The sequence below is a fragment of the Bombina bombina genome, chromosome 11 (genome assembly GCF_027579735.1).
Source record: "Bombina bombina isolate aBomBom1 chromosome 11, aBomBom1.pri, whole genome shotgun sequence".
Lineage (NCBI taxonomy): Eukaryota > Metazoa > Chordata > Amphibia > Anura > Bombinatoridae > Bombina > Bombina bombina.
In genome coordinates, this window is record NC_069509.1 from 118,854,823 (window position 1) to 118,878,051 (window position 23,229).

Sequence of the window (23,229 nt, forward strand, 5' to 3'; positions counted from 1 at the left end):
TCATTGTATTTATTTGTAGATATTGTATTTAATTAATGTATTGATAGTGTAGTGTTAGGTTTAATTGTAGATAATTGTAGGTATTTTATTTAATTAATTTATTGATAGTGTAGTGTTAGGTTTAATTGTAACTTAGGTTAGGATTTATTTTACAGGTAATTTTGTAATTATTTTAACTATTTTAGCTATTAAATAGTTCTTAACTATTTAATAGCTATTGTACCTGGTTAAAATAAATACAAAGTTACCTGTAAAATAAATATAAATCCTAAAATAGCTATAATATAATTATAATTTATATTGTAGCTATATTAGGGTTTATTTTACAGGTAAGTATTTAGCTTTAAATAGGAATAATTTATTTAATAAGAGTTAATTTATTTCGTTAGATTTAAATTATATTTAATTTAGGGGGGTGTTAGGGTTAGGGTTAGACTTAGCTTTAGGGGTTAATCCATTTATTACAGTAGCGGCGAGATTCGGTCGGCAGATTAGGGGTTAATAATTGAAGTTAGGTGTCGGCGATGTTAGGGAGGGCAGATTAGGGGTTAATACTATTTATTATAGGGTTATTGAGGCGGGAGTGAGGCGGATTAGTGGTTAATAACTTTATTATAGTAGCGGTGAGATCCGCTCAGCAGATTAGGGGTTAATAAGTGTAGGCAGGTGGAGGCGACGTTGAGGGGGGCAGATTAGGGGCTAATAAATATAATATAGGGGTCGGCGGTGTTAGGGGCAGCAGATTAGGGGTACATAAGGATAACGTAGGTGGCGGTCGGCAGATTAGGGGTTAAAAAAATTTAATCGAGTGGCGGCGATGTGGGGGGACCTCAGTTTAGGGGTACATAGGTAGTTTATGGGTGTTAGTGTACTTTAGAGCACAGTAGTTAAGAGCTTTATAAACCGGCGTTAGCACAGAAAGCTCTTAACTACTGACTTTTTTCTGCGGCTGGAGTTTTGTCGTTAGATTTCTAACGCTCACTTCAGCCACGACTCTAAATACCGGAGTTAGAAAGATCCCATTGAAAAGATAGGATACGCAATTGACGTAAGGGGATCTGCGGTATGGAAAAGTCGCGGCTGAAAAGTGAGCGTTAGACCCTTTAATGACTGACTCCAAATACCAGAGGGCGGTAAAAACCAGCGTTAGGAGCCTCTAACGCTGGTTTTGACGGCTACCACCCAACTCTAAATCTAGGCCTTAGACTTTTTCTTACCCTTTAATTTTTTTCTATTAAACTCTCTGCTACCTCAAGGGTCATATATCAGATCTGATCTGGATAATTTGCAAGCCCTGCTGTCACTCAGTTCGTTGCATGAGAGTACGGGGTGGGAAAAATGCGGAAAGTGGAAGCTGCACTCTTGCCACAATGCTGGGTGGTCGATGTTCCTTAACTGTAATAAATGGAGGCCTATGCCTGCAAATGTTATAGAATATAGCCCTGAGTAAGGAAAATTGCTGGCTCCAGTACCAGGACACCCAGGGAACAGCTTCCTTTGTAATTAATGTGTTAGTCTGATGGAGCTTGTTCAATATTTGTTTTGCCTATATATCCTGAACTGCATTGAGGGAGCCAGCAATTTTATTATTGGTTAACTTATTTCAATTATTTTTGATGAAAGGTTATGGAAAAAAAAAATCTGAAATAATTGTATATTTGTTTTTTCTTTATAAAGTTAATGAGAGTCCATGAGATCCTTACTCTTGGCAATTATATCACCTGGCAACCAGGAGTAGGCAAAAGACCACCTTATCACAGCTCTTCATATATCCACCTACTTCCCCTTCTCCCCCCAGTAATTCTTAGCCTCATCAAACCATTAGGGGGGTACAAAGAGTTCTCTGGCCATGCAGGAGACATATAGCATTCTGTCATGGGCGGAAATATTTCAGTGTACAATCTCAGACATTTATATCCCAGACATGAACAACTGGAAGGTGGATTTATTCAGTCATCAGACTCTTTACTTGGGGGAATGGTCTCTCAATCACTAGATTTTTGACTGTGTCATGAGCAGGTGGAGGCTTCCAGAGATCAGACTTCTCACCTGAATCACAAATTAACAAGATTCGGCTCAAGATCGAGGGATGCTCAGGCAGACCTTATAGATACATTGATGGCTCCATGGCAGTACGATCTATTTTACCTATTTCCTGCACTTCTACTTTTTCCACGGGTTGTAGCCGGTCTCAAGCAGGATAAGGTTTCAGCAATTCTCATAGCTCAGGGCCTGGCCGCGTAGGACCTTGTACGTTGATCTTGTGAGGATCTCCAGCGCTGCTCCGTGGCGTCTACCTCTGAGGCACGATCTTCTGCCTCAGGGTCCGTTTTTGTATCTGAACCTTCAGTCCCTCAGTTTAACATAGATATTGAATGGTTGATCTTTCTCAGAGAGGTTTCTCTGATTCTGCTATTGATACACTTACTGTTACTAGAAGGATTTACCATAAGACATGGAAAGTCTATTTTTCCTGGTGTTCTCAACGGGGCTATTCCTGGCATTCGGTACGAGTTCCTAGGATTCTCTAATTCCTGCAGGAAGGTTTTAAAAAGGGACTTACAGCCAGTTGCTTAAAGAGTCAGATTTTGGCTTTTCTCTCCTGTTAAATATGAAATTACCTTGGTTGTCTGACATCTAATTCTTTGTTCTGGCACTGAGTCACATAAGACCGGTAATAAAGTTCTCTGTGCCACGGTGAAGTTGGAATTTGCTTCTGAAGATTTACAACATCATCCTTTTGAACCTATGCATAATCTGGATCTAAAACTACTTTCCTGTAAGGTACTTTTTTTGTTAGCCATTTCTTCTTTCTAGTTATAAAAAATAAAATAACATTTGAAAGAAATTATGGAAGTATGAATGTTTAACGCAGATGTAGTGCTTTGTTTTACACATAAATGTGATGGAATATTGTTTATAAATATATTTTTTGTTAAATAATTATTTAAGTATTTATATGTCCTGTTGTATACTAAAATGTAATTTGTCGCTATGAAGTACTCCTGTAGGCGTGCCAGTATAGGAGTGAGGATTCTAGCAGATTGGTAGTGTTTTCCCCACCAATTGAAACCTGTGGGGTTAACAAGCTAAATATCTCCTGATAGCATTTACCAGGTAGAATGAAATGTTTTTTTTCAGAGCTCCCTACTGACTGCAGGTTACCAGACCTGGTTTGGGTGCTCTGTTGTACATCTCACTGTCCCCTTTCACTTCCCTTTCCATGTTTCAGTTTGGCAAATTAATACCATCTAAACCCTTAAAGGGATATGAAACCCAAATATTTTATTTTGTGATTCAGACAGAGCTAGCCATTTAAAAAAAAAGTTTCCAATTTGCTTCTCTTATCAAATTTGCTTTGTTGCTATGGTATTCTTTGTTGAAGAGATTTCTAGTTAAGCATCTCGAAAACTACATGTCAGGAAATAGTGCTGCCATCTAGTGCTCTTGCAAAAGGAACATTCTATGAGGAGGCTCCTTAGCATACTTTTCTTCTTTTCAACAAAAGATACCAACAGAACAAAGACAAATTGATAATAGAATCAAATTATAAAGCTTTTTTAAATTGCGTGCTCTATCGGAATCATGAAAGAACAATTTTTGGTTTTATATCCCTTTAAAGGGACATTAAACACTTTGAGATGTAATATAAAATGATAAATTGTATATATAAAACAACCCTGCAATATACTTTCATTATTTATTTTGTCCTCTTTGCCTGTAATTCCATTCTGAAATTGTGAGCTTTTTCAGTTCCAGAAATGGAAGTGCAGAACACTGTTAAAATCCAGCACAACCATTGGCTGCACACTCTAGTGACCTATTTATAACTGTCCCTAATTGGCCACAGCAGAGAAGGTAACACAAGTTACAACATGGCAGCTCCCAGTGTTTTATAGACACTAAAACTTTACACTTATTTTGTCACTTTTTAAACAACTAATGAAACTTTAAAAAATACACCTACATGATAGTCATGGACTAATCTTTTCTTTGAATGCATCATTCTATCTAGCATCTATTTAGTGTTTAATGTCCCTTTAAAGGGACAGTCTACACCAGAATTTTTATTGTTTTAAAATATAGATAATCCCTTTTATTACCTATTCCCTAGTTTTGCATAACCAACACAGTTATATAAATAAAGTTTTTACCTCTGTGATTATCTTGTATCTAAGCCTCTGCAAACTGCCCCCTTATTTCAGTTCTTTTGACAGACATGCATTTTAGCCAATCAGTGCTGGCTCATAGGAACTCCACGTGCGTGAGCACAGCGTTATCTATATGACACATATGAACGAACACCCTCTAGCGGTGAAAAACTGTCAAAATGCCCTAAGAGAAGAGGCAGCCTTCAAGGGCTTAGAAATTAGCATATGAACCTCCTAGGTTTAGCTTTCAATTAAGAATACCAAAAGAACAAAGCAAACTTGGTGATAAAAGTAAATTGGAAAATTGTTTAAAATTACATGCCCTATCTGAATCATGAAAGTTTATTTTGGACTAGACTGTCCCTTTAAATGTGGAGGTATGCCCCTCAATCTTCTAGCTAATTGTCCTGGATTGCCCTGCCAATGAACTGACCCTACATTGCTCTGGGTCCCCTGCCATACCCCAGGATCACACCAATACCAAGATTGCACCTCAATTCATAAGTTTTACAATGAAGGTAATTAAAGTTTTGGGACATGGTCTTTTATTGTGTAATATAATTTTATTTTGTCTAACTGCTGAACACGAACCATTCAAAATGCAATAACTTGCAAAATAAGCCTATTGGGTGGATTTATATCTAGGCCCTATAGTGTTGCTTGTGACAATCCATATCATTATGTGCCCCATGTATCTTATGCTTGTGACTAATTCATGGTATTTATTTTCCGTTTTTTCTATAGAGTTCATTGTAGGGCGTCTCACAGCAACACAAGTAGAAGATAATAGTATATTTCTCAGACATGGCCCTGTCCTGGCCACACATCATGACGTACAATTATCATTCCTGCTTCACGACCCCAGTGGCTTCTTCAGGACATCTGTATTCAGTTACAGATGGAGCTTTGGAGATGGGTATGTGGAATAGAAGCGCACAAAAATATTATACTTTCTATTATAAATGTAATAAAAGTACACGGTTTACACAAAAGAAAATGTTGTTTCATGAATGAGTGTCCATTTTTTACAATACTATTAAAAACAGGGGCACTTTAATTCAAGAAAGTTTACATTGCAGCGGTTTTTGTTAAAATACTTAGCTTTTCTTCTTCCAAGCCGGACTAGCGATCTCCTGCCCCCAGCAGCTACTCTGTACTTACGTCAGCAATGACAAAACCGGCTTCCTCCAATCATGGCTTCCCCCCCAGAGCAAACATTTCCTGAGGCCACACCGTGATTGGAGGAAGCTGGCTTCGTCATTGCTGTGCTAAGTACAGCATGAGAAGCAGGCGGGGGATCGCTGAAACTCAGTGCCAGCGAAGGGGGGTAAGTAGCACAGCAAATATAAAAATTTATATGTATATGATTATATACATATATATTGATGTGTTAATATGTATATATAGACATATTAACACATAAATATATATGTATATATATATATATATATATATATATATATATATATATATATATATATATATACTGAGAACACACAGTTCCCATAGACCGCAATGTAAAGGCAGTTTTCATTGCCAGGTTTTTTTCTAACACCCCACTCCCACCAACTTGAACCCCAAAATACTGCCTAGTGCAGTAAATGTATTAAAAATAAATAATGCTGCCATCTTTATTTTTTAATGAACTGCAGTAGACAGTATTTTGGGGCCATTTGGGTCATATTTATAAAATTAACCAGAGATCTGATCTCTGGTTAATTTTATAAGCGCTAATTGCTATCGCAAGGTCGCAGTAGCAATAACCAGCCACTTGTAATGGCTGGTTAATGATTGCGCTCCCGCAAACAGGCAAATGTTCCCATTTGTGGGAGCGCAATAATTTAGCGCTCCACTTTTAATCTAGCCCATACTGTGAAGGAAGGATGTCTGGGCTATGTATAAGGGTAGCCTGAGAATCAATTAAAGAAACAGTACATGTCAAATATTTGTAAATGTTTAAATATGCATAGTACAACATATTTGCAATATATTTTAATGAATGTTCCTTCATTTTCTGTAACTTAAGTCTGAAAACTGTGTGTTTTCTATTTCTAAGAACTCAGTGTACATGGCAGAATTCACAGCCTAACCCTGTCACATAACTGTCTATAATTGACTTCATCAGACACATATAAATATATTACAATTACAAGGTGTTGTTTACTGTTCCTTATTCTATGGAAATAATGAGTTTTTTATTACCTATCTTTCTATTGTAACAAATACCTTACTATAGATAGTAAAGTAAAAATTTAACTTTCACAATTATAGGGACAGTCAAGTCCAAAAAAACTTCCATGATTCAAATAGCGCATGTCATTTTAAACAACTTTCCAATTTACTTTTAGCACCAATTTTGCTTTGTTCTCTTGGTATTCTTAGTTGAAAGCTAAACCTAGGAGGTTCATATGCTAAATTCTTAGACCTTGAAGGCCGCCTCTGCATGTGGCAGTTTTTCACCACTAGAGGGCGTTAGTTCATGTATTTCATATAGATAACATTGAGCTCATGCACGTGAATTTACAGAGGAGTGAGCACTGATTGGCTAAAATGCAAGTCTGTCAAATGAACTGAACTAAGGGGGCAGTCTGCAGATGCTTAGATACAAGGTAATCACAGAGGTAAAACGTGTATTATTATAACTGTGTTGGTTATGCAAAATTGGGGAATGGGTAATTAAAATATTATCTATATTTTAAAACAACAAAAATTCCGGTGTTGACTGTCCCTTTAAGAAAGAGCATGTAATTTTAAACAACTTTCCAATTTATGTCTATTATCTAATTTCTTTGTTCTTTGGTATCCTGTCTTGAAAAACATACTTTGGTAGGCTCAAAAGCAGCAATGTGCTACTGGAAGCTACCAGCTGATTGGTGGCTGCACATACATGCCTCTTGTCATTGATCATCGGATGTGTTCAGTTAGCTGCCAGTAGTGCATTGCTTCTACAAAGGATACAAAGAGAATGATGCAAATTTGATAATATAATTAAGTTGGAAAGTTGTTTAAAATTGTAAATTCAATCTGGATCATGAAAGAAAAATGTGTTTCATGTCCTTTTAAATGGATACTGATTCTATTTTGTATTTCTTATAGGTATAATATGCAAACAGAAGAACCTTTTGTTTATCATAACTATTCTTCACCTGGGAGGCTCATGGTCTCTCTTGACGTAACTGCACATCACCAAAACTCAAGTTATGAAAAGAGTTCAGTAAAGACGACAGGACTTTTCATGGCTGAGCTGACATTGATAGGTAAATCTTCTTCATTAAAGGGTTATATTCAGATTAATTAAACAGCAATTAAGAGAAATACTTAAATATAACATTCTAATATTTTTTTGTGATATTTAATGTAATTAAAATTCTTGTGTAAAGCATTTGACTGTCATTCTCACAACAAAACCATAATAGCATATATATTTCAGTTTTATCCTGCTGTCCATGAACCTTTTATTCTCTTTGATATGTTAAAGAAACATAAAACCCAACATTTTTTATTTTATGATTCAGATGGAACATTCAAACTGTATGAAACAGTAAAGTCTTTTCCTAGTAGTTTTTTTGCCAATGTGAATATATTACACCAAGCCTAACAACTATACCTATGTATCCCTAAACCAGCAGAACCCACCCCCTCAAGCTAACCCTAAACTACTTATCCCCTAAACTGCCAATAGCCCACCACAATAAAAAACTTTTACCCTATTAACCCCTAAACCGTCAATAGCTCAACGCATTATCCCCCTACTCGACTTAACCCCTACACCGCCACGACCCCCTAACCTCAATAAAATAAGACCCCTAACCTATTAACCCCTAATACACCACAAACCCCCATCAAAGTAAGCCCCCTAACCTATTAACCCCTACACCATCACAACCCACCAACGCAAACTACTCCTACACTACTTGTACCTAACACCTAACCATCCACCTCTAAACTAACACCCCCTAAGTTACAAAAAATAACAAACACTAAATTTACACAAAATAAAAAACCTTAGAGTGCAGAAAAAAACAACACTACCAAAAATAAAACCCCACAGTACTTAAACTAAGCCCCCCTTTAAAAAAAACCCTATTCTAAAAAATCCCTATACTAAAAAAACCCGTAAACCCTTCATGACCACAGCACTTTTCCATTTTCTGTCCTTTTGGGACCAAGGCTATTTTTACATTTTGCAGCGTTTGTGTTTAGCTGTAATTTTCCTCTTACTCATTTACTGTACCCACACATATTATATACCGTTTTTCTCGCCATTAAATGGACTTTTTAAAAATACCAATATTTTCATCATATCTTATAATTTACTATAATTTTTTTTATAAAATATGAGGAAAAAATGGAAAAAAACACACTTTTTCTAACTTTGACCCCCCAAAATCTGTTACACATCTACAACCACCAAAAAACACCCATGCTAAATAGTTTCTAAATTTTGTCCTAAGTTTAGAAATTCCACAATGTTTCCATGTTCTTTGCTTTTATTTGCAAGTTATAGGGCCATAAATACAAGTAGCACTTTGCTATTTCCAAAGCACTTTTTTTCCAAATTAGCGCTAGTTACATTGGAACACTGATATCTTTTAGGAATCCCTGAATATCCCTTGACATATATATATATTTTTTTAGAAGACATCCCAAAGTATTGATCTACGCCCATTTTGGTATATTTCATGCCACCATTTCACCGCCAAATGCGATCAAATAAAAAAAAAAAGTTACATTTTTAACAATTTTAGGTTTCTCACTGAAATCATTTACAGCTTGTGCAATTATGGCACAAATGGTTGTAAATGCTTCTCTGGAATCCCCTTTGTTCAGAAATAGCAGATATATATGGCTTTGACTTTCTTTTTTGGTAATTAGAAGGCCGCTAAATGCCGCTGCGCATCACACGTGTAGTATTATGGCTAGCAGTGAAGGGGTTAATTAGGTAACTTGTAGGGAGCTTGCAGGGTTAATTTTAACTTTAGTGTAGAGGTCAGCCTTCCACCTGACACATCAGACCCCTTGATCCCTCCCAAACAGCTCTCTTCCCTCCTCCACTCCACAATTGTCCCCGCCATTTTAAGTACTGGCAGAAAGTCTGCCAGTACTAAAATAAAAAGTATATTTCTATTTATTTTTTTTTGGGGGGGGGGGGGTTTGAGCATTTTTACATCTGCTGCTGTGTAGGATCCCCCCTTAGCCCCCAACCTCCCTGATCCCCCCCCCCCCAAACAGCTCTCTAACCCTCCCCCTCTACCTTAATGGGCACCATCTTAGAATAAAACTGTTTTGTTTTTTTTGTTTGGTTTTTATATTTTCTGTAGTGCAGCTTCCCCCCCCACCCTAAGGTATAATGTAGGGCAAACTCCCACCCCCCCTTTCTCCCACTTCTTAACCAAAAAAATTCTGTAGTGTATCGGTTCCCACCCGCCTCCCCCCGTGCACGTGCGCGCCCCCTTCGATCCCGCCCCCTCCACATCACACGGCCCATCGATGGCCACCCACCCGCCTCCCTCGTCGGCTCCCACCCACCAACAATACCGGTCATCGATGTCCAGTGCAGAGAGGGCCACAGAGTGGCTCTCTCTGCATCAGATGGCCAAGCAGGGTTATTGCAGGATGCCTCGATATCGAGGCATCACTGCAATAACCGGAAAGCGCCTGGAAGCGATCAGGATCGCTTCCACCGCTTACCCAGACCGACAACGTACGTCCTCAGGTGTTAACTGTATTTTTTTAGAGGTCGTACCCTGCACGTTGACGGTCATTAAGGGGTTAAAGTGGAAAAAAAATAAGTTTAAAAATAAAAAAAAACAAGTTTGTACTCACCAACTTGACTCCGGCTCCAATTTGATCGCGATCTGTGGTGCTCCTCTTCTTGGTGGGGCCCATTTTCATCCTGGCAGCAGCAGGGGCCCATGTTCATGGAGGAAGTGGTACTCTTCTATCTTTATCTATCTTCTGGCACCACTCTACTGAGGAAGTCTTCATTCATCTTCCACCCGATAATTTTTCTTATCTTCTTTTTTTATCATCTTCGGATCTTCAGTCCCCAACGTCCTCTTCATGCAGTAACCCGCCGCACACTGAATATTGCATGCAAGGTACCCCCCTTGCATTCCTATTGGCTGATTTTCAAATCCAAATTCAAATCAGCCAATAGAAAAAGTTTTCATTCTATTAGCTGATTTGGATAAAGATGGGCCCCCCGCTGCCGCCAGGATCATAGATGGGCCCCACCATGAAGGGGAGCATTGCAGTTGATGATCACATAGGAGCAAGAGTTAAGTTGGTAAGCACATACGGTTTAGCGTTAGGATTTTAATGGGGTGGGCTTTTTTATTTTTAATCTTAGTTTTTTTCATTTTAGTTTTTTTAGTATAGGTTTTTTTTTTAGAATAGGGCTTTGATTTTTTTTATTATTCTAAAAAGAGCTTAAATCACTTAAAGGGAAATTGGAAATGCCTTACCAAGGCTATGGGTTATTTTTTACTTTAGTTTTTTTTTAGATTAGGCTTTTTTTTTGGGGGTGGGGGGGGATTACTTTTATTGGAGAATGGATTTGTAGTTTTTATGTGAAAAAATGCTAAGTCACTTTAGGGCAATGCCCTACAAAAAGCCCTTCTAAGAGCTATTGTTATAGTAACTTATAGTGTTAGTGTAGAGTCTCTTTTTATTTTGGGGTGTTTTTTGTAAAGGGGACTTAATTTTAGTATAGGCATAGCTGTGTTTTTTTTTTGTAATTTAGAGGGGTGTTAGCTTAGAGGTGGGGGGTTAGATCCAATCAGCCAATAGGATTGAGCTTGCATTCTATTGGCTATTCCAATCAGCCAATAGAATGCGAGCTCAATCCTATTGGCTGATTGCAACAGCCAATAGGTTTTTTCCCCCTTAATTCCTATTGGCTGATAGAATTCTATCAGCCAATCAGAATATAAGGAACGCCATCTTGGATGTCTTAAAGATGGACCCGCTCCTCGCTGGATGGATGAAGATAGAAAATACCGTCTACATGAAGACTTCTGCCCGCTTGGATGAAAACTTATGCCGTCTTCGATGAGGACTTCTATCAGCCAATCGGAATTAAGGTAGAAAATATCCTATTGGCTGATGCAATCAGCCAATAGGATTGAAGTTCAATCCTATTGGCTGATCCAATCAGCCAATAGGATTGAGCTCGCATTCTACTGGCTGTTCCAATCAGCCAATAGAATGTGAGCTCAATCAGCCAATAGGATTTTTTCTACCTTAATTCCGATTGGCTGATAGAATTCTATCAGCCAATCGGAATCTAAGGGACGCCATCTTGGATGATGTCACTTACAGGTACCTTCATTCATCTTTAGTCGTCGGATGAAGAGGATGCTCCGCGTCGGATGTCTTGAAGATGGATCCGCTCTGCGCCGGATGGATGAAGATAGAAGATGCCGTCTGGATGAAGACTTCTCCCGGCTTCGTTGAGGACTTTAGCCCGGTTGGGTGAAGACTTCTGCTGCTTTCTTGAGGATGGATGTCCGGTCTTCAGAACTGTAAGTCGATCTTCAGGGGGTTAGTGTTAGGTTTTTTTTAAGGGTGTATTGGGTGGGTTTTATTTTTAGGTTAGAGTTTGGGCCTGCAAAAGAGCTAACTGCCCTTTTAAGGGCAATGGGGAGCTTAGTTTTTTAGATAGTATTTTATTTGGGGGGTTTGTTGTGTGGGTGGTGGGTTTTACTGTTGTGGGGTTGTTTGTATTTTTTTTTACAGGTAAAAGAGCTGATTACTTTGGGGCAATGCCCCGCAAAAGGCCTTTTTAAGGGCTATTGGTAGTTTAGTTTAGGCTAATTTTTTTTATTTTGGGGGGGCTTTTTTATTTTGATAGGGCTATTAGATTAGGTGTAATTAGTTTAAATATCTGTAATTTGTTTATTATTTTCTGTAATTTAGTGTTTGTTTGTTTTTTGTACTTTAGCTAATTTATTTAATTTAGGTAATTGTATTTAATTTAGTTAATTTATTTAATTATAGTGTAGTGTTAGGTTTTAGTGTAACTTAGGTTAGGTTTTATTTTACAGGTACTTTTGTATTTATTTTAGCTAGGTAGTTATTAAATAGTTAATAACTATTTAATAACTATTCTACCTAGTTAAAATAAATACAAACTTGCCTATAAAATAAAAATAAACCCTAAGCTAGATACAATGTAACTATATATATTGTAGCTATCTTAGGGTTTATTTTACAGGTAAGTATTTAGTTTTAAATAGGAATAATTTAGTTAATGATAGGAATTTTATTTAGACTTATTTAAATTATTTTTAAGTTAGGGGGTGTTAGGGTTAGACTTAGACCTAGGGGTTAATAGATTTAGTATAGTGGCGGCGACGTTGGGGGCGGCAGATTAGGGGTTAATAAATGTAGGTAGGTGGCGGCGATGTTAGGGATGTAAGATTAGGGGTTAATAATATTTTACTAATGTTTGTGAGGCGGGAGTGCGGTGGTTTAGGGGTTTATATGTTTATTATAGTGGCGGCGACGTTGGGGGCAGCAGATTATGGGTTAATAAGTGTAGGTAGGTTGCGGCAACATTGGGGCGGCAGATTAGGGGTTAATAAATATAATGTAGGTGTCGGCGATGTTGGGGGCAGCAGTTTAATGGTTCATAAATATAATGTAGGTGGCGGCGGTGTCCGGAGCGGCAGATTAGGGGTTAATAATTATTATTATAGTGTTTGTGATGGAGGAGGGCCTCGGTTTAGGGGTTAATAGGTAGTTTATGGGTGTTAGTGTACTTTTTAGCACTTTAGTTATGAGTTTTATGTTACGGTGTTGTACCATAAAACTCTTAACTACTGACTTTTAAATGCGTTAGGACTCTTGACAGGGTAGGGTGTACCGCTCACTTTTTGGCCTCCCAGGACAGACTCATAATACCGGCGCTATGGAAGTCCCATAGAAAAATGACTTTACGAAGTTTACGTAAGTCGTTTTGCGGTAAGAAGTGTGCGGTAACCCTAAACCTGCAAGACTCGTAATATCAGCGGGCGTAAAAAAGCAGCGTTAGGACCTTTTAACGCTGCTTTTTTACCCTAACGCACAACTCGTAATCTAGCCGAACGTTTGTAATAGAGATGTACATTCAGCAGTTTTGTTCAATGCCGGATTCAAATGTAAGAGATTTTGTGCGGAATTGGGATCTTTTTGGAGCCAAATATCTTCTTGTGCAAGTGAAAGACAGTAATATCTAGATTTGCACAGAACATAGTGTGTTTCCCTTGCACAACAAGATACTCGGCTCCGAAATGAACTGAATACCGCAAGCAGCCTCGTCTGCTTTCGGCAGTGAACGAATCTGCCGAATGCAGGTCTCTAGTATGTAATATCTCCAGGATCCTAGCTGTAATTCTTTACACATATATGCAGTAAAGTATTCCAAAAGGAATTAAAATCCAGTGATTAATCCTATATTGGGAAATACACTTCATAGAGCAAGTTCAGATTTTAATTGTTTGTGTCTTCTGTTCATCAGTGTCCGCAAATGCTAAACAGAGGAATTGTTTAACTCATATGCTATGAACCATCAGTGAATGTGCTTATCTGTATAAATCCCCTATAGGTTATTTTTCATGTCAAAATTTGCAAAATGACAAAAATCTCTTCATGTTTAGAGCAATAAAATGTAACATTGGACTCTTATCAGGGCCTTAACTAAACTTCATTGGGCCCCAGGTCAATAACTGTGATGAGCCTCCATTTTTCCAAAGCACCACAAACTCCTAGTTGTTGTTAATCAGGTATAATGCAGAAATAATGCAGGTGAAGCTCGATCCCCATCAGGCCGCCATGTCCCAGTTGAGACCTCTGAGACCCCTATAGTTATGCCAATGACGCTTAACTAATATAGCAGTAAAATTACATTCCCACTACCTAGATACAAATAAGGTTCTACAATTAATCTATAATCCCAACAATCCCAGAGAAAGCATAACATTGATAATATAATTCTGGTGCCCTGAAATTAAAGCTCATAATTACTGAAAAATCTAATATGTGGAACCTAAGTTGCCTAACAGAAATGCAGTGTGTGGCAGGTAGCTTTATAGTAAGCTTTTTTTGTGCTGGCTTTAGCTTAGATACAATTGTGGTGCCTTCCATTTGAAATCATTTATTTATCACAATTTAGAAGGTTTTAACTACATCCTGATAGAACACATAGATAAAAATATAGTGTTACCTTTTGTCTGAATTCTACATGGATTAATGTTAACTTCATCAAAAAATGATTCCTGGAGTCTAGGAGGGGAGCCCTTGTTCATTTTGACTCTTTATGTACCACCTACAGGTACTTTGCAGACATGTTATTGCACTGCCCTTTGTAAGCAAATGCCTTGATGGACCTGGCAGGTGTTAATGACAATATTTACAGCATCCACATTATGAGTAATACTGTGTTTTCTTCCACCTAGTCCAGAAAGGCATTTTCTGATCCCACACTCCCCCGTTCATTGACAGAGCTTTGCCCACCCAGCCCAGTCTCATATTTATTGTGCACCTCAGTAGTGGGTTTCTGGATGCTATAACTCTCCCAAGAAGCCATAGTTACTATAGCTTTAAGCTGCCATGGATGAGTGCACGAGCCTGAAGCCAAAGGTGCTCCGAACTGCCATTGCATCTTCATAAATGGAACCATATAACTGATATTCTTACATTAATCACATCTGATTTCAGAATCATGAATGTTTGAGACTTGAACATATTTAAAAAACAAGAGAAATCTCAATGTATCCTTCCTGGTAAAATATTTTTTAACTAAATATTATAACCAATGATCCACTACCATCTTTTTTACTATCAAATACAGCATTTTAAATGGAGTGGGTTGATATACCTGGGCCATCGGGTTGTACAGTTGCCAGTCCTCCCCTGATTTGGGTACCATGGGATGGTGACATGTTGCCTCCTCAGCCCTCATAATTTACCATTTTCTTAATGCTGATACCATTTGTATGGAGTTTGTGTGTCTGTTGCTAGACTGGTCCATAGTTGCACCCTTCTTAGGTACCCAAAAGGTCAACAGGAAACCTTCACCTCTAGAACTGGTTACTTTATCCTGGGCTAGACACACTTCAAAACCAATTCTTTATTGATATATTTGTTTTTTTAGTTATTTATTTTAGGACACTGTTTAATAAATTATTTCACATAGATCTGAATTCACTATGCATTCAGTAACCTCCACAGATTCCAGCTCCTAAGAGGCCCCAACACTTTAGTGAATCTGCTTCACAGAATTACCAATACAATGGGAAACATTTTCTTGCTTTAGGTGCTAAATTAAGTTAAAAAAACAAAGATTCAGCCTGTTCTGATTTTATACTCTCTTTTGGATTTTCAGATGTTATTAGAAATATTACTCTCATCGGTTCTCAGGAGACAAATACGGGACACAAATTAAATATGTCACTGCATTTCTTTGGCAGGTAAGAATTATATGCAAGTCCATTCAAAACATACCTACCAATATTTTAACAAATTTAATCTGGACTAAATTTTTAGTGGGTAGGGCTTGTTTTTCAACAGGGGGAAAACATAGATGGTGCAGAGATTTGGGGCAGTCTGGTTCTTGAAAAACACTAATACAGTGATTAGTGCAGTTGGCTTGGAGTGATTGATTCATGTTTACTATACTTTTCTTAAACTCGTACTGAGGTAGAGATCACACCTTTAACACCTTAAGAACTGTTGTAGTGGTCAGGGTACACAGGGAATAGCATGGGGGTGTGGGGAGTAAAGGTTATAGTTCTAGCATGTCCCACAAAATGAAGAACATCTGTCATTTCTGTAAATTATGAAGCCATGGGGGGGGGGAAACATATATTTCCTGGAAATTCTTGGATTTTTTTTTTTAAATGCAGAGCGGAGTACGCTAACAAATTGAAAGTCATTTTGTTACATTGGCAACATAAAATGCACTGTTTATAAAGGTATTATGCTTGAGATACGAGTACAGCGTATTAAGTAAATAATAAACTAACTTTGCTTTTTAAAACTTTATTTTTAGTTACGAATGGTACTATAAGGTCCAGATATGTTAAGAACATGTAAACTATAAAGAACCACTTTTGACAGTAAATAAGAAAAGGCAAGCGTCCCCCCCCCCCCCCAAAAAAAAAGCGAATTCACTAATTTCCTTCAAAGAGACACTCCAGACCCCTAAAGCATTTCAGCTAGCCGAAGTGCTTTGGGGGTGTTTAGTAGTTCCCCCTTAGTCCTGTTTTATTGAAGTACTTATGAATTTGCTTGTCTTCAGGGTACAGGAATTGCAATGATTTGAGGCTTTACATAAAGTCTCAAAAGGCTTTCTTAAAACTCTTCATGTTAAGAAGCTGTCATCCTATTGGCTGTTTTATGCTAGGGTGTTAGGTTTAAACGTATCTTTTTTTTCCCCATAGACATCAATGGGGCTGCGTTACAGAACTTTTCATTTCACGCTTCAGGTGTTTTTTTCTGAGACCTTCTCTCCATTGATCCCTGGAAAGAAATGCTGTGTAGCAGCACGTATTATGCAATTAAACGCCACAGATATCCATTACAGGGCTACCAATACCCCCATTTTACGCAAATAAGGGAGTACCGATCAGTACAGTTACATAACTTATATTAACATAAAGACTCTCAAATTAATAAATTTAGCCAAAGGAAACTGTTGTTAGCAATTTGAGATAGAGTGTCTTTTAAATCGTCTATGTTCACCCATTTTTAAAGTAAGAAATAAAAGTTAAATTTTAAGATTGTACCAATGGCTCTACCCTAGTCTGGGCAGAGAGTGCTACACAGCATTTCTTTCCAGGGATTTCATCCCAATTGTTCTGCAAATTCAGTACCAATGCTAGCACCACTCCTCAAAAGTAATATAATATATTGATACTAAAACAAAATATAGTATCTTATACAATTCAAACCAATGAGGAGCTTGCCTATATAGTGCCCTTGTTATCTTTGTGTGTCAAATTCTCTCCATTGATGTCTATAGGGAAAGCGTGCACAAGCACGTCAAAACAGCGCTTGAATTGTGTGCGGTATGAAGCTTAAAACTACCATATCACACGCACAAGCAGACTGTTTCAAAACTTGTAATGGCTGCGCTATAGAGGGTTAAATAACGCAACTTTTGTTACATTCATTAATTTCCCTATAGCGTGCATAACTTGTAATCTAGGTGACTATTAGAAGTTTAAATATATAAACATTATTTGTTATCGTAAAAGAACATATTCCATACTCCATTTTTGTTTTTAATTTTTCCTGAAAATAAAAACAGCAAAGAAACAGTTTTTTTCCAGGTGCCTTCCCACCTCTGGGAGGGACTTTGATTTTAGACAATGTCACGGTTATTTTAAAATGGCACACAAATAGTTTCTTTACTTTATTAGCTGTTGCATAAAGAAAACTATATTGAAAACTAACAGGCAAAATCTGCATAAGAAAATCTATCATGATAAAATACAAATATAAAAAGAAATTCCTGAGGATGAAAAACCTAAGAGGATGCGCTTGGAACACAGGTTATCAAAGTAGGACCTATCACTTTGTTAATTGGGTTTGTACCCGTATGCATTAATATTAATTGGGTTTGTACCCCTATGCATTAATAATCTAGAATGGAAAATAAACAAGGGGCGCCAGCATAGTGTGCCTAACATACATTAGGTCCCAGGTTCGAATCCGACCAGGAGATGAGATACACATATACACACATGTTAATATATGTCCAGTTTACTACGATATTTTTTCAGATATATTTGGTAATTACGATTAAGATTTTTTACATTCTTTTTACTTAGTGTTGTCTGTGCGGTCACAAATGATCAAGTCAATTTATACATTGTATCAAAAGTTAAATGTTTTTGCAATTGCAACATTGTTGATAGAGTTGACTTTTTGTTTCAATTCCGGGTCATTGTGGGTTTAAATAGATCTCTATTGTTAACTATGATTATGCCTGATGAAACGGTCTGGAATAGACTGAGCAACGCGTTGCAAAATAAATACCTTTTGTTTTATACCACGACCCGGTATTTCTGCCTCTTTCTACGATCCACTTGTTTTTGAAATAGGACATTTGCCACGGAACCTTTCATACACTGACATTGTCAGGTTTGGAGAAAAGTCTTGGCTGCGTGAGTGCAGCAGGAGAACACCTATCGGCTTGCAGCTCACCTGGTCCGACCATCGGCCCTAAAAAAATGTGGGTGCCACTTTCTAGACGCCTATCTGGATTCCACAGGTCCTCTGGGTGAGACCTCCAGCGTACTGACTGCTGGAATTTGAATGTCAGCCTGCTTTATCGCACCTTATTCACTTAAGGTGCCACTTTCCTTGTGAGTAGTTTTTTTGCACATTACTTTCACATTTGTTGTTTGAACGATTCACACTATGCTAGCGCCCCTTGTTTATTTTCCATGATAAAATACATGTATACATCTAAAACATTGAGAATTCTTGTTTGTGCCAGAAATGCTTGATGTAAATTAGTTATTAAAGCTGAGGGTTAAAGTGAATGTAAATTTTGACGAATGTGTGCCCGTTTTTTAAAAATCCTATTAAAAACAGGGTCACTTTCATTCATCACACTTTACATTTCACTCGTTTTGTTAAAATGTTTACCTTTTATTCTTGAAAGCCGCTACAGCACTTCCCCCGCCCCTTGGAAGTCTCTTCATATGTCAAATAAGACGAATTTGGCTTCCTCTAATCACGGCTTGGCCTCAGGCAATGTTCGGTCTAGGGGGGAAGCTGGGATTGGAGGAAGCCGGATTTGTCATTGCAGACGTATGAAGAGGCTTGCGATGGGCGGAGCTAGCACTGGAGCCGCTTTCAAGAATAAAAGGTAAGTATTTTAACAAAACTAGTGAAATGTAAAGTTTGATGAATGAAAGTGCCCTTGTTTTTAATAGGATTTTTAAAAACTGGGCATACATTCGTCAAACTTAAAGTGAATGTCACTTTTGATGAATTAGTGCCCGGTTTTTAATAAACCTATTAAAAACAAGGGCACTTTAATTCATCAAAATTGACATTTCACTGTTTTCTTCAAAAACGTACCTTTTAATCCTGGCAGCCGCTCCAGCACTTCCTCCGCCCGTCACAAGCTGTTTTCGCGGGTCCTAAATGACGAACCCGGCTTCCTCCAATCACAGTGTTGAATCAGGCCAAGATTCCCCCGGGGGGGAAGCTGTGATTGGAGGAAGCCTGATTCGTCATTTCTGACGTCTGCAGAGGCTTCCGACAGCCGGAGGAATCGCTGGAGCTGCTGCAAGGATTTAAAGGTTTTTGAAGAAAACAGTGAAATGTCAATTTTGATGAATTAAAGTGCCCTTGTTTTAATAGGTTTATTAAAAACAGGGCACTAATTCATCTAAATGGAACTTCACTTTAACATTCACTTTAAATATCTGATTTAAATGTTTTCAAATTTGAAACAAATTAGAAAATATCGAAATTGTAACATTGTAGGATTCCCTTTCAAAAACACAAACAACACTCAGGATAGTGTCAGGTTCAGTATTTTACAGACTACACAGCAAATGTATTGTCTGAGATATCTGAGAATAGAGATCACAGCAAAAGGTTTTTACACACTGCCTGTCATAATCACCCCAGGCATTTCCTATTATTGTTGAGATGAGGGATACCTCACTAATCAATAAGCACTGTTAAGAACTAATACATTTTACAAAAGTTTTGTTTGATAATTAAATATGCCTCAAGATCTGGGAAAACACAACATGAGTTTCAAGGCCAAATTTCCTGGAAATTTCCCGGTGGGCTGCAGCAGCTGGGGCTGTACAGCTACAATTTAAAGGGGTGCTTAATAGATGCAGTTGGGTTGTAGGGAGCCTATATAACAACAATCTGGCATTTTTATACAAACTACATACTAATAATATAATTCTAAAAAAAAAAGATTGGGGAAGGAGTATGCCAGTAATCCCCTTTGAGAAAGATGGGTTTGCACATTCTACTGACTCAACGGAAATAGGGCTGGTCTACAAATTTTCCAGGGCTGTTTTTTATTCCCAGTCCAGCCTTGGTGAGCTTTTTATTCTACAGGCTTAGAAAATTCAAAATTAATTGTCATTACTATTCAGCTGCACTTTGGGCCTCTCAAAACTGAGACCAAGTTTGAAATTCTGTAAGATTTGTACCTGAGGAATTCATTAATTATGATATTTTACTTTTTTTATATTTTACCTTTTTTCATGTAATCAAGCTCTGAAAATGGAGTATTTTCTAATTCTCTGAACTTAAAATGCTGATTTATCAAGGCTAACACTGCCAAATACCTTTCCCTTAGTGGATTTAACTGATAACAACTGCAAATCAATGCATTTTATACTAATATTATGACCATGGCTAGTGTTGTTGTTCACAGACAGAAGTCCAAGTTGCTTCCTCCAATTAAGGCAAATGGATGGAATGTTGCTATTGATTAACAATTGCTGTAAAAGGATGTTTAATTTGGCTTTCTAGCTATTTTACAGCAACACAACACCACAAAGTATTTTACTATCATTTTTACTAATCTTTTACTATCCCTTTAACTCAGACAAAAGCAACTTTTACTTCAATCGTTTTGTACATATTGCTTGATGTATAAGCTACTCGTAGACACACTAATTAGTGAAGCCAATGCTGTAAAGGGACACTCAGGTTAAATTAAATTTTCATGATTCAGATACAGCATGTAATTTTAAACAACTTTCCAATTTACTTCCATTAAAAAAAATGTGCACAGTCTTTTATATTTACACTTTTTGAGTCACCAGATCCTACTGAGCATGTGCAAGAATACACAGACTATATGTATATGCATTTGTGATTGGCTGATTGCTATCACATGGTACAAGGGGAGTGGAAATATATATAACTTTGAAATTTGTTATAAAAAAATCTACTACTCATTTGAAGTTCAGACTAAGTGCTATTGCATTGTCTTGTTATCTTGCATTTGTTGATTATGCAAATCTAATGTGTTGACTGGTCCTCTTATAAGGTATTTCTCATTGTCATGACAGTCAGCTGGCAGAGGGACAGACACAGGAGAACGTATTTGAAAGAGCAGGATTGCTGCTTTTAATGAAGTGTTCTCAAGTTATTTATTGTGGGGAACAACATATGGGATGCTCCTTCCCCCTGATATTGTTCCATATGCCTAGTATTATGCCAGCTAATTACTGGTGCCTCAGTGATTAGTGGATAGCCACCTGGGCATGGAAGCAATTTCGAAGTGCTGAAGTGCTTATTATGGAGTGCTAGGGACATTCTGTAAAAGCTCAGAACACTGTAAAAAGCCACCAAGTTGACAGAGTATTGCTAATTTCTACGGCAATCATCTGCTTCCAAAAGAGGCATGAGTCATACAAATGGGTAATCCCCTCTTTCAATGACGGGCTCTGTGTGTATGTGTGTAATAGTGTTTCTTTAGGGGTTTCCTGTGGTGCCACTGCTCTCATACAGTTAATACATTAGGCAGGTGATTGCCAGTTTTATGACAAACACTCACTAATGACAAGGATATGGCCCATTGTTATTTATGGGGGGGGGGGCGATAAGAGTTTCCCTCAAAATAGAGAGTCTAAAAATGCTCTCTCCCGCTTGTTAAACACTGCACAGTCATCAAAATCTGGGTTATAAAAGTCAACATTTTTTGTTCATCAAATCAAACGTAAAATAATTACTTAAAAGGGACATTATACACTAGATTTTCCTTTGCATAAATGTTTTGTAAATGATCCATTTATATAGCCTATACAGATTTAAAAAAAAAAAAAAATATATATATATATATATATATATATATATATATATATATATAGTTTTGTTTATTTTTAAATAACATTGAGCTGATTTTCAGACCCCTAACCAAGCCCCAAAGTATTTGGAGAATATTGATGTATACCTACTCCAGCATGCTTCTGTTCGTGTAAAGCGTCTTTTTTTTTTTTTTTTTTTTTTTTTTTAATCATTTTTTTTATTGAAATTATAGATAATTACAAACAAATGCTTTGTCCACATACAGTGACAGTGGAAAGAAGACAAAAAGAACAAAACACACATACATACAATATTCGAGTTAATATAGTGCATCATAAGCTGTACTATTTGAGAACCAAAAAAAAAAAAAAAAAATATTTGTCATGAATCCTTTATGGGGAAAATAATGTGCTGTATAGACATCAACTAAAAAAAAAAAAAAAAAAAAAAAACCCTTTATCCATAAATGCATATGTCTGTATATTAAAATATGAAAAGACATTTATAATTAAAAGTTTACCTTCTTTCTTAAACTAAAGGTAATGGGAAACAGTGATTATACACAAATCCATACATAATTAGATACAATCAAGGTGAACCAAACCAATGAGTCAGTAGTGACCGTGACTAGTTGAAAACAGTTCTCACTGCTATCTTTTAAAGTGAACATTCAGATTTAGCTAAAATTGTGTAGTGTAACCAGATGGCCCTTGGTAAACTCGCTATGCTTTCTTTGATTCAGTTATTTTCTTGCCTTCTATCCTCACATTATATGTACGCTACCAAGATTACAGTATGGCCAGTATCCGGACCCCCCAACCCAAACCACAAACAGGACACCACAAAGACAAACAAACAAACAAACAAACAAAAAAAAAAAAAAAAAAGGAAACGGAAAACGCTCTTCTCCGTCCCCCCCCTTCATCTCACCCCCAAACACTTACTCAGAGTCCATTGCCCATTCGCCAGGGAAGTGACCTGCCAATATATTCAACTGTAGATATTCCGAGTTACTAAATGGTTTAATTAATTTTTTTGGTGCAATAGGGGTAGCGATCTTAGAAATATCTCCCATTTTTTTAAAAATACTACTAGGTGTTTTTCTTGTGGATAAGGTAGATTAATCTGTTCTATTATGAACTGATCAGTCAAGGCCCTTTTAAATTGTGCCATTGTGGGTAAGGCAGTTGCTTTCCATGTCTTAAAAATAAGATTCCGTGCAGATAAGATGATAGTATTTATCAACTTATGATTCTTAATTGTGTGCCGATATTTTACCAAGAAGAAG

General features: G+C 37.2%; 1 protein-coding gene across 1 annotated transcript in view; it reads left to right on the plus strand.

Annotated features, from left to right (window-relative positions):
* Nucleotides 1-4,831: 4,831 nt before the first annotated feature.
* Nucleotides 4,832-23,229, plus strand: part of TMEM130 (transmembrane protein 130) — a 108,784-nt gene continuing 90,386 nt past the window's right edge. The window contains exons 1-3 of the mRNA XM_053694235.1: nucleotides 4,832-5,067; nucleotides 7,248-7,408; nucleotides 15,520-15,604. Of these exons, the coding sequence (XP_053550210.1) occupies nucleotides 4,832-5,067; nucleotides 7,248-7,408; nucleotides 15,520-15,604 (482 nt within the window). The remainder of the gene's footprint in view (nucleotides 5,068-7,247; nucleotides 7,409-15,519; nucleotides 15,605-23,229) is intronic.